Source organism: Azolla caroliniana, unplaced genomic scaffold (assembly GCF_043228905.1).
Source record: "Azolla caroliniana isolate FFs.n. ecotype wild unplaced genomic scaffold, voAzoCaro1.0.p SCAF_5, whole genome shotgun sequence".
Classification (NCBI taxonomy): domain Eukaryota; kingdom Viridiplantae; phylum Streptophyta; class Polypodiopsida; order Salviniales; family Salviniaceae; genus Azolla; species Azolla caroliniana.
In genome coordinates this window covers 2,597,607-2,612,504 of record NW_028230440.1, presented here as the reverse complement: position 1 = coordinate 2,612,504, position 14,898 = coordinate 2,597,607, and the positions used below count along the sequence as shown (strand labels likewise).

Sequence of the window (14,898 nt, the reverse complement as noted above, 5' to 3'; positions counted from 1 at the left end):
ATATTTATTTAAATTTGTAATGTTTAAACGTTATATTGAGCTTTGATTTGATCTCAATACTATATAAAACTCATCAAGCAATTATACACTCACCCCCTTTGTTGTACAAGCATTTGATTTCTATGAATATTCTATCAAGGCATGAGACCATTGAACTATATCGTTGATAAATCATGTGTGTACATACTCACTTGATTAATCCCACCCAAGTTACAACAAGTACATGGGGTGTCTTGCACGCTCGAGTTCTTCGTCTCTCCAAAGAGATACCTTCAAGGGCGAGCTCATTTGCATCTAATGCACACAATATTTTGGGCATACGCAAGTACAATGGGCATAAGAATGAGCTGAGTTAAAATCACATTGACTCCAATGCTCTCGAATCCTTAGCTCTTGCTGAAGTGATCAGACTCATTCACTTGGGCGGGGTTGAAGCGAGCCATGCCATTGGGAGCTGAGTTAAAATCACTTTGACTCCAATGCTCTCGAATCCTTAGCTCTTGCTAAAGTGATTGGACTCATTCACATCAGACGTGCACTACTTTGGATGACACTACTTTGGATGAAGCATGGTCCTGGGTGGGGTTGAAGTGAGGCATGCCATTGGGTTACATAGTGTATCCTCTTCGGATATGGAGATATGGCTGAAAGATGTATTTACCTGCTCTCCCTCCCTGTACATACTTTTTTAAAAAGATACAGAAATAAAATAACCAGCGATACAAACCAGCGATACAACTCAGTAACTGTCAAAACTTTTCAAAAGCACTTGATTCTCGAAGAAGCTAACTACAGTTTCCCCCGAGAGACTACCACCAGTCCACACCGGTTTCCAGTCTTCCTGAGAGAGAGACAGACAGAGAAGCTTCTTGAAGACGCCATCTTCGTTTCCACTGCTTTTAACTGCAAGAGTGCGAGAGAAAGAGAAGCTGCAACCGTCTCCACAGTTACTCCTGGATCTTCGTTTGGGCCAGATCTCCTCTCCTCTCTCTCTCTCTCTCTCTCTCTCTCTCTCTCTCTCTCTCTCTCTCTCTTTGTGCGCCTTTCCATCATATGTCAAAGATGAAGACTATCATAGGCCACCATCGCTGGAGAAGGAAAATCGCGCTTCTCTTTTTCTGCATCAGCATCGTCCTCCTTGGTTTCCTCAAGCTCGGCCACATCTTACTCATCTCTCATCACGACCATAATAATCAACATCCGCATCTCTCTTCGCAAATCATTCTGCAGGTTCAGTCCCCGTCTTCTCCTCCGAAACTTGCTTTCCTTTTCCTGGCTCGCAACAGAATGCCTCTTGACCTTGTCTGGAACATCTTCTTTCAGGTATGTTTCGTCTTCCTCGTTCTCTAAGTTCTCTGCTTTCATTTATGCATCATCTTTCAATTGCTTGTTTAATTTTCTTAAATTTGTGCTGGTATATCACTCAACAAAAAGTTAACCATTTTTATTCTAAGTACATTCTATGTAGATACCGAGAAAGAAACCTCCCAGAAAAGGTCTCTGTACTTAGAATATGGAATTATATGCATGTTCCTAGCAAGATCCATAACCAAACTGAGAGATTAGAAATAGATTGATCCAGTTTAAGAATAAGTGGACGATCATTTATGCCTAAAATGATCATTAACCTTCAATCTGGAATAAGTTTTCAGATCTTAAAAATAGATGTAGCCTTCTCCAAATGATTCCACGTAAAGATTCCCTAGGTCATATAGGTTTTCAAGATATCTTACAAAGATTTGTCTTTAATAAAAATACTGAAAATGTATAAATTTTACTTTCAAAGGTTTATAAACAAATAATGGACTCATTCTCGGTGATAGAAATCTATAATGCTAAAGAACTTACTGAAGATTTGCTTGTAAGTGCAATCCATGGAGTTACTGACAAAAAGTCCAAAACAAAGATATCTGATTTGCTTTTAAGGTTCTTTCTTGGTAGTTTTAAATTTCCACAAGGAAGCAGTGATACCCAAGCCAAGGAATTGCAAGATACTCATTTGTTGTTAAGTGATTGTGTACAGAATGGCGAATGATCTCACTGAAGGTTTGATTGTAAGTACATTCCATGCAGCTACTAAGAAAGAACCTCAAAAAGACATCTCAATATTCAAAATACAGAAGTCTATGCGTCATAGTATCGAGTAACCGCAAGCAAACAGCGATATTGAAGGAATTAGCTTTAGCTTCATCCTCAGTGATAGAATGCAACAATGCTAAAGATCTTGCCAGAGATTGAATCTTAGCACATTATATTCAATTTCTGTAACCCTGGAAAAAGGTTTTTGTATTCAAATAATTCCAAATACATGCAATATACTATCAAATGTCCATGGAAACAACCAAAATGAATTAGAAATACATGCATTCTTACTTATTTCTCAAGTGATTGAATTCAGCAATGTGAAAGATCTTACTTTCAGCTGAAGCATGTACCAATCTTATTTTCCTAACCTTGCTAGGATATGGCCTATGTAATTAGATACAAATGTACAATTGATATGCATCTGTACACACCGTATATAATGAAATACCCATGGTGTCATGTGGAAGGAGTAAGCAGAGTTCAAAGCAGGAATGCTAAAGATCCCTATTTGTAAACATTTTGACCTAATCTTCTGCCAACAGTGACCTCTTTTGAAATCTTGATTTTCTCTAGCAATATGTGCTCAAACCTTTACAACAGTTTGGTAAATAATATTATTTACAGCTATTGGAGCTTACTATGTAAACTAGTGACTGTTACACAATCTTCTACTATAGATCGCATTCTTTTAGCCACAATCCATTAAGATATGCCAATAAATTTAAAACTCGTATCCATTGATCCAGTTTTTAGCGTTGATTTCAAGAAGATTACATCTAGAGTTGCATCTGTTGTGACTTGAGAGTCATGTGCTGTTAAGTCTCGTTTTGCAGAAAAAATAAAAAGGTGAAAGAACTAGAGCTAGATTTTTATTATAGAAGTTGTAAAGATCACTTGTAAACTTCTAATGTGTCAATTATTGGATAACCTGTTTCCTTTCCTCTTAACTTATTTTAAGGTACATTATTTATTTGAGTGTGTTCATGTCTTTGATAGGAAGCTGCAAAAGATCTTTTCTCAATATATATTCATTCAAGGCCTGGCTTTGTTTACAGCAAGAAAACTACAGTATGCAAATATTTTTATGATCGGCAGCTACAAAATAGCATTCTGGTATGAACACAAGATCATTATTATTATTATGATTTAACTTTTGGATTTTATGAAACTTGTGAAGCATGCTCTAGCACTTTGCTAACTTTGTAGGTAGATTGGGGAGGAGCAAGCATGATAGAGGCAGAGCGGTTGTTACTTGCTGAGGCTCTCAAAGATCCTTCAAACGAACGCTTCCTCCTCATCTCTGACAGGTAAATGTTTGATACATTCTTTGGTTGATAATTTTGATTCGTTTAAACATTTTTTTAACGGTCTCCTCTCAATGCTAGCATTGGTCATTGCTTAGAATTAATAACCTACTGGAGAATTCATAGGATCTTTAAACGTGGAAACCTTTTGATTTGCTATCTAGAAATAAATATCTAGTATTTGTACGTGGAACATGCATTTATGATTGTATGAGTGGTTTTGATCTTGTTGCTTATAACTTGTGCAATTCTCCTTTTAAGAACATCCTGGAGAGTTTATAGCATCTTAAATCATGGAAACGTTTGATTTTTCTACACTAAAATCCAAGAGTTGGAATGATCTGTTTAGGATCTTAGAGTATTAGTTGGTATGGTCTGCTTAAGATCTTAGGGCTGTCCAACTCTACCTATAGAAACATACTGAAGATTTATAGGACTTAAATTTGTAGAAACTTTTTGATTTGTCAATGACTTCTAGAAACATACTGAATTTTGTACAAGGAAAGATGCCTTCATAATTGTTTCGTATGATTTGTTTGAGATCTCAGAATTCTGCTTATACATTTTCTAATTTGGCTAAAGATTATATTATATGCAGAAACCATCTATGTTATTATTACATTATATGCAGAATGTTGAATTTGGCTAAAGATTTTAGTCCCCATAAAATCAGTATATTCTCATTGCGAAACTCAACATTTGTCTGCATTGTATTGACGACATTAAATAGATTTTTTGAACGAGGGTCTTGTAAGGACGTCTTGCATCTTTCTGTTGACTCCATTCTCACTCCCTTAGTGTAGGGTGAGCATAGGAGAGAGAACAAAGAAAAAAATTGCATATTCAAGGATGATTTGTCTTAAAAAAAAAAGGTACAAGCATATTTCCAGGAAGTATGCTATATTCTGATTGTATTAATTGAATATTTTTACATACTTCATATAATGTTGGACAGTAAAAGGAACCTTTCTGTTATTCAAGGAATTATTTGGAAGTATTCTATCTGTAATTTCTAATCGGTAAATCTTAATTGCTATTGTGCGATACTCTTACAGTAAGATGTCTTTCAATCCATTCTTCAATATTGACATGTCAATTTCCAAATAGAAATTTGGGTTTCTATGCGGGGCCAACCAATGGGTACATTAAAACATGATCACATTCTTGTTAGGTATCTGTACTCATTGCGCCTGCTAACAAAGATATGGTCATGCGCCAAAACTACACTTTGATAACGTTTCCATGCAGCACTTGTCCATACTGCCTGTTAACAACGCTATGCTAATGTGCTAAATCTTTACTCTGATTAATTGCAATTAGCAGCACAGTATTTAATTCTTGAGTCTGCTTTTCAGTCACACTTTGATAAACCTACATTCTTTTTAAGCTTCAATTCAGAAATTCGATAACATGAAGTTGCATATGCTGAAGTATCGTTTAATCTTAATTAGTCTTGAAATTGTTTGCAGTTGTGCACCTTTATACAATTTCACTTACATATACGGTTATATTATGGCTTCACCGAAGAGCTTTGTGGACAGGTATGAAAGTATTCCTTTTGATATGAAAACTGCAATTGCAAAACAATTTTTGTGTATAGAAGATCTGCGGAGGTCTACTCGATTATACCAGAAGCTATTGTATAACAGTTAACTTTGAACACGGGAATCTTTCTTTTGCTCTTAATTTTCATATTAGTAATGGTCACACTGTAGGAAAAAAATGTAATCCTCCGTAGGCTTCGCTGTGCAATGTTTTGACAGATCGTTTTAAATGAAATTTATATTGTGAACAGTTTTTTAGATACCAAGGAGAAGCGCTATAATCCTAAGATGGGTCCCACAATCCAAATAGAAAAATGGAGAAAAGGTTCTCAGGTGCAGTTACACAGATGCATGCATTTACATTTTTTTTAACAGTAACTCTGTTGCTGGAATCATCACCATTTTGCATATGTTTTGAAACTTTGCTAGAATGTATGGTGATTCATTTGGGGCTTTTTCTTGCTCTCTTTGTCAAGCTGTCTTGATTGATTTTTCTGGTATGATTGAGATGCACATGATCGACAATGGGAGGCTAGGAATCAGCAATGGTTCGGCTTAATCAGTTTGGCCTTGTCCAAACCAAACCTGTTAAGCCTTAACCTGTTTGGGAGTTTTCAAACTTGGACCAAACCGATTCCTAAATCGGTTTAGTCAAGCCGATTAAGCTTAACCAGTTTGAGAACCGGTTTGGACCCAAATGGTTCGTTTTGGCTTGAGCCATCCCAAACTGAACTCAAACCGGTTAAGGAAGATCAAGCCTGAACCGAACTGCCAAACCATTTAAAAGTGGTTTAACGGCTCAGTTCAGGCTTGAACCAAGCTGTTGCCGAGTCCTAATGGGAGCATAGGAGGTCATATTGCGTTCAAAGCTTTTGAAATGAGATGTTTTTCTTAAAGCTGATAAACTTGGTTTCAATAATAAAAAACGATCAGTTTCTCTTATGAATTCTCATACACACTTGTCATTGTGTAAGATCATTTGTAGCTACCAAATTTCTTCATATGGTTTTTATTCGTTTGCTGACCAAATTCCCATTTTGTCATGGTTGCAGTGGTTTGCGTTAAAGCGTGATCATGCTGCAGTTGTTGCCTATGATGACAATGTCTTTCCATTGTTTCAAAAGCATTGTAAAGTGAGTGGTGTTGATTTTATATTGCATATGTCAATGCTAGAATGAATGCTTCATTGAATTATTAGTGAGGACTGATGAAAAAGGTAAGTGTTAGAACAAAATTTGTGGAGTCTTGCTGATGTAATTATGTTTCTATTTACAGAGGAGACCGTTACCTGAATTCTGGAGGCAGCAACACATGGTTAGTGGATACTACTCCAATTCATACTATTAAAAAGATTAATCAGATAGTGTAAATATGATATGTTAATCTATTTTTACTGGTTGGGCAGGTCGGGGATCCATCAAAGCAGCATAATTGTATACCTGATGAACATTATGTACAAACACTGCTGGCAGTAAGTGTCTTTCCTATTAACTAAATCGTGCCGAATTATTGATTGGTTTAATGAAGGTATCCTGGTAAATTGGATTCAATGATTTGAACATTTTATATGAAGGTAAAGCAATGAATTTTCTCCAGAATATAAATCATGTATGTGGTATAGCAATCCATGTAAACTTGTGCTGTTTAGCATACCTTTTTGCAAGATCGATTAGCTTTGGAATCGTGGTCTATTGTACATGATGGATGGTGCATTCACAGATAGAGCTTCCAAGTGATTGAAAAGTGTTTTGTTATTGTTGGTATAATTATTCTGGTTGACATGATATTTCTTGTGGAAAAGACCAGATAAGAGGATTTGAGGGTGAGATTGAAAGGAGAACTGTCACGTATACATTATGGAATCAGTCAACCAGGGATCAGGAAAGAAAGGGATGGCATCCTGTTACCTTCACATATTCAGATACTAGTCCAGAGCTGGTTGATGGTATCAAAGTATGCCTTCTCGTAACTTTCGTTGTGCATGAAAGTATCCAAACTTCTTAAAATTTTCATAAAATACTGAACAGTACATGTGCACATTTTGTCTTACTTTGAACTGATATGTAATATCAACGTAATTGGATGCTTACCTACCATTGGGCATGAAAGGATCCAAACTGAATTGATAGTGTTTGTTTAATTGTGAAGCTATCAATGGTTGGTGTATATTTTAGTTTCATTTGATGCTAAAAAATATAACACTTCCCTTTATTTTTTATTTTTATAGAGGATTGTTTCAGTTTACTATGAAACTGAATACAGAACAGAGTGGTGCAGTAGCAATGAAACTCTTCGACCATGTTTCTTGTTTGCAAGGAAGTTCACAAGAGGTGCAGTTGTAAAGCTTCTTAATCAGGTAGAGTAGATCATAAGTCTGCAAGTTTTTTGTTTTGTAACTCATTTTATCAGAAGTCTCAGTGATGTTTTGATGATATTTGTTATTTTTGCATATAATGGTTGCAGACTATTTTTGATGTATCGCAAAGTATATAATCGAGTTCTGCACACTACGTAATCAAACATGCCATCTTAAGTGGAACAGCATTGTTGTATCTGAGGTTGTAACCTTGAAAATGAAGAAATATGCTGCATTATTTTACTTACTGTATGTATCTTTCTGTGAGTTTTACTTACTCCTTTAAGATAGAAGTATGCCTTGAGCTGAAGCACTCCTTGAATGCTGAACAGTGCATATTGGTTTGCTCACTGATTTATTATATGAATCTCATAACTATTCAAAATCAAATTCGATGTAATTGAGCTGCCTGTGAATATTGACTACAAGTCATGGATTTGCATAATATTCAACTGAGACGTGCAATTTCCATGATTTGCTATATTATATGTAAATTAAGCTAACCTGTTGGAATATTTTGCAACTAGAAATTACCATTATTAGTATGTGCTCCAGTTCCATCAGGAGGTAGTTATTCCAATTCATGACTCTAGATCTCTTTATAGACAAGAGGAAAGGGCATTGCATCTGTTGTACAAATACGTGTAGTTGTGAAGCAAAAACTTGAAATTCTGGAATATTGAATACTTTATGTTTCTCTTGTATGATTGGGGCGTTTCTTTTTATGTTTGCTTTATAATCCCAACCTCAAAGGAATGACATGCTCATCCTATTAGTATGGGTGCCCTTTGAAGCAAAATCTTTATCTGATGTATCTCTTGTATGTAAGCATCATTTGTATTTTGGTTTGGATATCCAATTTAATGAACGAAGTCTTGATTTCCATTCATGGTGAGAGTTTACATTTTGGTGGTTTTTTAGGATTCCCTTTTTATCTCTGATTTTCTGATCTATTTATATAAATAGTGAATAATAGGCCAGGTTGGAACACTGCAGAGAATTCCCACTCCATCCTTTTCTTCAGTCAGTAGTTTCTCATAATTAGTTATGCATTTCTTAGGTGTTGTGAAAAATGCAGAAATGCATTTTCCACAAGTGATCTTATCTAGGATAAAGAAAGCAAGTGATCACATTTCTACGACATTTCTAGGATAAATATGCTGGGTTTCATTGAGATCAATCCTACTTATGTTGAACAACAAATTCGAGGGTAAATATTCAGTTGTAGAGTTCTTAAACTTTTAACTTCATAAGAAGGGTAGAATTCTATTTGAAGTGTGTAGAAATAATCAAAGGTAAGCAGGGTTCTGACTCCCAGAGTATGAATTGACTTAGTATGTGCATGGTAGCGTACCATGGCTGCTGGAACAAGCCTTTGGTTTACATATAGAGTTGTACCTGAATGAAGGAATCATCCTCTCAACAGCTCCTAGTAAATCACATCTTTCAAAGGCAATGCTACTAAGGGTTTCTTATGAATGTCTTCTCTCTCACATATACAGCAAGAAATTTTCATATGGTGGTGGTGTATATATGCCTGCATTGAGATGACGTGATCCCTGAAAGTAGAATGATGTAAGAATGAAGGAGAGAGCTAAGTTGAGATGGTTATCAATGATCATCAACTAAAAGGATTTGGTGTTGGTTGAAATGTCATTATTAAGGGTTTGTGGCACACGTTTTAAAAGATGATTTTAAAGTGAAGCCATATTTAAAAATTAGCAACATAATATATATGTATAAGAAACATAGATTGGCTTGAAAAAATAAAAGGCTCGTATTTCAAGTGTATTGGAATCCCAATATTGTTTTTCCGAAACCCGAATGAAATAAAATAAGTAAAAAATGCAAATTAAAAAACAGAAGTGTGTAAAAATAAGTAAAAGAATTGTCCTAATTTTAAAATGGAAATAGAAAAAAGAAGTCGTAGAACAAAAATATATTACTATGATTTGTTGAAAACAGAAAAGGGGGAGAAAAAAAGGAGGCATCATATAAACGATGGGCCCCGGGGGGAGCAATATATATGCATATATCTCTATATATATATCCAGCTCAGCTGTACACAACATCTCTGTATTGTATATAACATAACACGCGCACTCGAATTTTTTTCAAACATATACATATACATATATATATATATATATATATATATATATATATAGAGAGAGAGAGAGAGAGAGAGAGAGAGAGAGAGAGAGAGAGAGAGAGAGAGAATATGAGATGTATATATCCAGCTCAGCTACAGACAGAAGGTTCTCTGAATTCGGAGTGAGTGCTTTGAATCGGATGGCCCCCATCTCAAGAGGCGGTCGCCCTCAAGAAGGTGATACGTGGATCCCCGTCCCCACCTTTACCCTGCCCCCCAAAAACAAAAAGCCATTCCTCCCTCCACGTAGACTCTCTCTCTTCTTCTTTTTGTTTTTTCTTTTTTAACGCGTCGTCCTTTTCGTTTTTCCTTTAGTATTTGGGTGCCTCGTGTCAATCATCACCCATGCTCGCTCCATTGGATGCCGACAGCACATCCTCACAAACACATTCCACAATCGCCAGCGTGGCAAGAAACTTTTGTACTTTGGATGCACACAAGATCTTTGTATGCAACAAACATCCACACAACGACCAACATCCGATTAATGGGGAAGTTCCAAAGCCATGGCCAGGATTGAGCCTAAGTTTATGGCTGGATGCTCGATATATCCATCATCCTAGCTTGAGAGAGCTGAACCAGTAAGGCTGTGGAATGGAAAACCAGAAAGTCATGTGTTCAAATCCTAAATTCGATATAATGTCATGCGATAAATCAGTGACAAACATTCAGCAAGGTTCTCTTGGTAGATTAGTGCAATTAAGCCTCCCAGTGCCATCTAGTAAATTAGTGCAATTACTTCATCCCATGATTTGGATAGAAACAAACAAGTATTTATGTGTACAAAGCTAAACTCAGCTAGGTCAAAATGTCAAGGTCAACATCATGGATTAAGGTGCAACCGTAAAGTGCAGTACCTTAATAATTATCAACACAAGGAATGAGAAAAAGTCCATATTTCAGTAGCAAAAAGTTTCATCAAAGATAGAGAACTAAATCTTATGGTTTTTAATACCCCTGAAACAAGTGTTTAATAAAAATAATAGAATTGGTTAGAAGTTTCATATTAGAGATTTTCAAAAACAAATGTACACTTTTTGATACAGAAAACATCCATGTAACTTATGGCATAAGGGTGTCTTATCTAATAGGATTTTACAATGAATGATGCATGGAGTATTATGCACTTAGCAAGACTGCGCCATTAGATGCTTGTAAATTAGCAAGCGCTAGTATATGGCTTTTTATTCTGGTTTTGTAGGCTATATGACAGTCAAAAGTGACAGTTCCCACCCCCCATATAGTGAAAACTAACCAGAAGAAATCAAAACCAAAACTGTGAGGTTTCCTCCATGGTTTTTTGATATTGTGAGAGTATCCATTATTGGCTTCTCCAGCCTCCCTTTGGAAACATTCGCCATCAGTTTGCAAACCTTCTTTTCACTCACTCCTTACACTCCTCTTGTTGAATGGCTTTGGTTTTGTTGTGCCTTGATTTTTCTCACATAATCATGATGTATACCACCATGCCATTGCATTTACTTCTATATAGAAACCAAGTCATGAAATTTAATCGTGTTCGCGATGTATACCACGACGCCTTCGCATTTGCTCCTACAGAAACCAAACCATGAAATTATATTCCTGGTAACTGGCTTTACAATTAGGCACTCGATGCTGTGAATGAGGCATCTTATATATAGTCTTATGGATCTTACCAATAATGAACTGTTGTTTGCGGAAAGCTTGTTGCATTGTTCAGTTATCCTTGCTAGTTCACCTCGTAATGTCACATTCTCATCAGTCAGGGTTGCAACTCTAGATGCCAGCTCCCCACATTCAGCCTGAAATTTACAAAACAAATACCGGGTTACTGATTTGGTTGTTTACTAAAGCTAGCAAATTTAGTGATGCTTTCTTCTAAAATACCTGTTTTCTTAATCTGGACCGTCGAGCCGACTCACGATTTGATTGCTTTCGCCTTTGTTTCTTTAGTTCCCTTTCATCCTACAGTTTTTAAAAATCGAGAAAGTATTACTGGGAAGCTGGGCACACACTCACAAATCCACAACACCTAATCATTCAAAATGACTTCCCCACTATGCAAGATGTCTTCCACACCTTTGGATACATGTATCATGGGTTGCGCTCTCTTACCCATGAGGGAAAGGACACGTCAGTCGCAAAATTTGAGCTACTTTACATCATTGAAAGTGAATCCCCCACTCTAACACTTAAACATACAAAATTCAGTATATATGAAGGGACTAGTTGGGAGACTACCAATACTTTCACCTTTATGAAAATCAACACATACTCATAAATTCAGACTAAATAAAGTACGTAAAATACATAATAATTCTCACACGATATAGGGTTACAGAGTTTTAGTTTGCCTAGGGGTAAACATATTAAAGAAATGTATATATGAAGGGATTGGGGAACTACTGATCTCTTAACAATGGGATGTTGAAGAGCACCTGTGGCCACAAGTCACCACTGACACCTGAAGGAATGATAGTTGAGGATGGAACCCGATGTCCCCGCCCATTCGCTAAAATTGATGGAGCCCCTCCACTCCAATAGTCCATGCCAATATTGAGGTTTGTCAGAGGGCCTGCCCCCACACCTTGCTTCCCACCGATTGATATTGGATGCACGGGTATGGTTCCTTGTTGGTCTGTGTCTTTCCCACTACCATAGCATGTTGAATTTGCCACTGAATTTACAAAAATACAAGGACAAAGAATTATGTGAATTTTTTACTGTGCGATTGGAAGGAAAAACAACCCAAATTTTCTATAGGTTTTGTACATTAACAGTTGCCCTTGGTTGCTGCAAACCCCCACTAAGATAACGCAAATTTATCATATTATGTCCTTAATAAAAAAGGTAGGGTAGTAACCCAGCTTAAAACAAATGTAAGTAAAGATCATGAGCGCATAATTGTTCTGTTGAGTTGAAAAAGAATTGATACAATTTATCTTTTTTCTATACCTTCAGATGAGACATGATCGGTATTTCGTTTGCACCCCGTATCAGAAACCTGGGTTGTAATTTTTGTCATATAAGGTTGTTAGAACCTAATAAGTAAACGTAATTAAGAACTTAAAATGATTAGAGATGCATACATATTGAGAATTCTCATCACTCCCATCTGTTGAGCCTTCACTCCCACTAGTATCATGTCTATATGTAATAAATGAACATAGGTAACTGAACCCGATTATGACAGATCTTTAACAAAATCGATATAGAAGAGATCATAAAAAACATTGGAGGTCCAGCTCGTAAGTTAAGAAAGGGTACCTTTGTGAGAATCTGGTATTTCCATCTTTTCCACTAGTGTTATTGTCTTTGACAGTCATCATGCTGAGGCTTCCTAAACTACCTTTGGAAATTTTCATTGAGCTTTTTGATGCTTTTCCGCCATCCCCTGATTTCCTCTCTGCATCGCCACCATCAGCTGTTGCCTTCTAGAAAGTTTTTCACATGTAATTTAATAAAACGCAGAACAGGATTGCTAAATATCGCGTGCTTTCATTTAAAAAAAACATAAGTAGCTATGTGTAATACCATGTTATTTTACTTCAATGAAAGGGTAAATAATTATGCATAGTTCCACATGTCCTTTATTAAAGGAGAATTGGATTGACAAATGCGATGAAATGTTTCTCAAAAAATGTTAACGGTAAAGAACTATACATACTCCTTGAGCATCATTTGTGTTTCCGGCAGGGATGACATATGGGCCATATGGATGAGCTCCCTGCTTTAATAAACACAATGAGAATATATTATTAATCTGTTATTTACTTGGTCCTTTAAAGGTTTGAAAGCAACCCAAATGAGAATGACTTCACGTACATGTGCCATTGATGGATGAGCATACATTCCGCCATGAGGGTACATAGCTGCATATGGGGGAGTGCCATATGGAGGCATCATAGGCTGTTCATAGAAATATGATTTATCAACATAAGACATGTGAATAGGCAAAGATGAGACACAATTTGAACTCTCCACACATGTAAGCATATATAACCACGCATATATGCCTGGATATAGATGAATGTATGCATGCATGCATGCATGAAGTATATAAAATCCATGTGAATGGGCTGATAACACTCTTCATGCATGAAAACATTATGTATATATACATATATATAACCTGAGCACCCCACATGTAAGGGTGAGGCTGAGGGCCTGATCCAACAGTTGAAGAGAAATAGCCTGAAGGAGCAGCTGATCCATAATATGCCTACAAAAGTTACATAACAAAGGAATTATATTATAACGAGTGAAAAATATCATCCTCAAATCATATTCCAAAAGTTCTTCGACTTTATCTAAGACAAATAAAAAGAGCTATGCCATGACGGATCTCTGTACTCAATCTCAAGACACATAAAAACAACTATGTGTTCATGAAAGAAAATTGATCATAAAGTTTCTACTTGAAATGTTGTTTAATGAGAGAGAAGACAGACTTGCATAGCAGCTGCCCATTCTGGATATGTCATCGGAGTAACACTATTACTACTTGTTGCTGAAGGTTGTTGTTGCTCCTATTACCACATACAGAAACTTCAATAATGGTAAAATTTTAAACCAAAAAAACATTATTCGAAAGCTAAACATGATGATAATGATGGTGGTTGTGGGTTTAGTGATCTTAAAGATTTCAGTGGCTTTTACTCACTAAATGACTTTTTTTAGTTACCTGGGCGTTTGAGAAGGTTTTTGTAGTTTTTGTTGCACCCCCCATCTCTCCTGTGCCCATGTCTGACATCAAAATTAGGGTTTCTCAAAGAGCTTTGCATATATAGATAAGGCCTGCATCATCGATGATGTTAAACGTAAAAACAAATCTCTCTCTCTCTCTCTCTCTCTCTTTCAAGAATTTAACATATCATGAGAGAATTAAAAATGGAAAAAATAAGCAGAATTTTGCCCAAGTCAGAGCTTGAATGGAGCAAGAATTAGACGATAATTTGACGAGAGAGAGAAGGGGGGGGAGGGGGGAGGTACCTGATAATAATTTGCTGCGATCTGCAAATCTGTCTGTGTAGAGAGAACGAAGAAAAAGATGAAGCAAAATAAAAGGAATATCAGGAGAGAGAAAGAGAGAGGAGCTGCTAATTCGCCATAACCAGAAAAGAAGAAGCACAGAACTGTCCTGCCACGTCAAGCGCCACGCGTCCGTGCCCTTGCTCACGCAACCGCCTCCACGTGTGTACGGACTTGCCACGTCATGCCCAGATCCCTGGGCCCCCAAAGAGAGATGGCACATTATGTACATGTGTGTGTTTGTGTGTGAGAGATCCAGTGTAGTGGCTCGTTTCATTCACACATAACTCTCTTAACACTAATATTTCCGATGTCCTCTCTTTCTCTCTCTCTCTCTCTCTCTTCATGTGAAAAGGTCTCTCTCTAATCTCATGGATTGCATAAAAAAGAGGCATGTCTATATAGACATTAACTTTATGCATCATGTGGTGCTTTGGAGATCTT

At 36.6% G+C, this 14,898-nt stretch overlaps 2 protein-coding genes across 10 annotated transcripts; one reads left to right on the top strand and one right to left on the bottom strand.

Annotated features, from left to right (window-relative positions):
* Positions 1-786: 786 nt before the first annotated feature.
* LOC147863618 (glycosyltransferase BC10-like) lies at positions 787-7,828 on the top strand. 5 transcript variants are annotated; one of them, XR_015529772.1, is made up of 12 exons: positions 787-1,323; positions 3,082-3,198; positions 3,292-3,392; positions 4,859-4,930; positions 5,185-5,266; positions 5,986-6,066; positions 6,209-6,247; positions 6,339-6,404; positions 6,740-6,886; positions 7,161-7,289; positions 7,397-7,491; positions 7,595-7,828. XR_015529772.1 is itself a non-coding variant. In XM_087319351.1 (11 exons), the coding sequence occupies exons 1-11, from the start codon at positions 1,054-1,056 to the stop codon at positions 7,424-7,426; spliced, it is 1,134 nt and encodes a 377-aa protein (XP_087175477.1). In that variant the 5' UTR covers positions 787-1,053; the 3' UTR covers positions 7,427-7,828. The 5 variants fall into 5 exon arrangements, 3 of the variants coding, with proteins under 3 accessions (XP_087175477.1, XP_087175478.1, XP_087175479.1); XR_015529771.1 differs by having other exon boundaries at positions 7,581-7,828; XM_087319351.1 differs by having other exon boundaries at positions 7,397-7,828.
* A 2,582-nt stretch (positions 7,829-10,410) lies between these two features.
* Positions 10,411-14,655, bottom strand: LOC147863617 (bZIP transcription factor 1-B-like). 5 transcript variants are annotated; one of them, XM_087320133.1, is made up of 13 exons: positions 14,416-14,655; positions 14,108-14,220; positions 13,875-13,952; positions 13,556-13,645; positions 13,249-13,332; positions 13,091-13,153; positions 12,691-12,854; positions 12,513-12,570; positions 12,379-12,427; positions 11,862-12,100; positions 11,311-11,388; positions 11,100-11,225; positions 10,411-10,995 (listed from the first exon to the last, which is right to left on the bottom strand). In XM_087320133.1, exons 2-13 carry the CDS (start codon positions 14,174-14,176, stop codon positions 10,951-10,953), a joined length of 1,143 nt encoding a protein of 380 aa, XP_087176259.1. In that variant the 5' UTR covers positions 14,177-14,220; positions 14,416-14,655; the 3' UTR covers positions 10,411-10,950. The 5 variants fall into 5 exon arrangements, with proteins under 5 accessions (XP_087176259.1, XP_087176261.1, XP_087176257.1 ...); XM_087320135.1 differs by having other exon boundaries at positions 12,691-12,857; positions 14,108-14,169; XM_087320131.1 differs by having other exon boundaries at positions 12,691-12,857; positions 14,416-14,654.
* Between the last annotated feature and the right edge of the window lie 243 nt (positions 14,656-14,898).

What these genes read in the sequence shown, in the direction of transcription:
- LOC147863618 (XM_087319351.1), top strand. Translation starts at nt 1,054, where the DNA reads ATGTCAAAGATGAAGACTATCATAGGCCACCATCGCTGGAGAAGGAAA. An exon ending in TGTTTCAAAAGCATTGTAAA is followed by an intron (nt 6,067 to 6,208) that starts GTGAGTGGTGTT and finishes TTCTATTTACAG; the next exon opens with AGGAGACCGTTACCTGAATT. An exon ending in ATGTACAAACACTGCTGGCA is followed by an intron (nt 6,405 to 6,739) that starts GTAAGTGTCTTT and finishes GGAAAAGACCAG; the next exon opens with ATAAGAGGATTTGAGGGTGA.
- LOC147863617 (XM_087320131.1), bottom strand. Translation starts at nt 14,176, where the DNA reads ATGTCAGACATGGGCACAGGAGAGATGGGGGGTGCAACAAAAACTACA. An exon ending in GTGATGAGAATTCTCAATAT is followed by an intron (nt 12,428 to 12,512) that starts GTATGCATCTCT and finishes ATTACAACCCAG; the next exon opens with GTTTCTGATACGGGGTGCAA. An exon ending in CAAACAACAGTTCATTATTG is followed by an intron (nt 10,996 to 11,099) that starts GTAAGATCCATA and finishes TGGTTTCTGTAG; the next exon opens with GAGCAAATGCGAAGGCGTCG.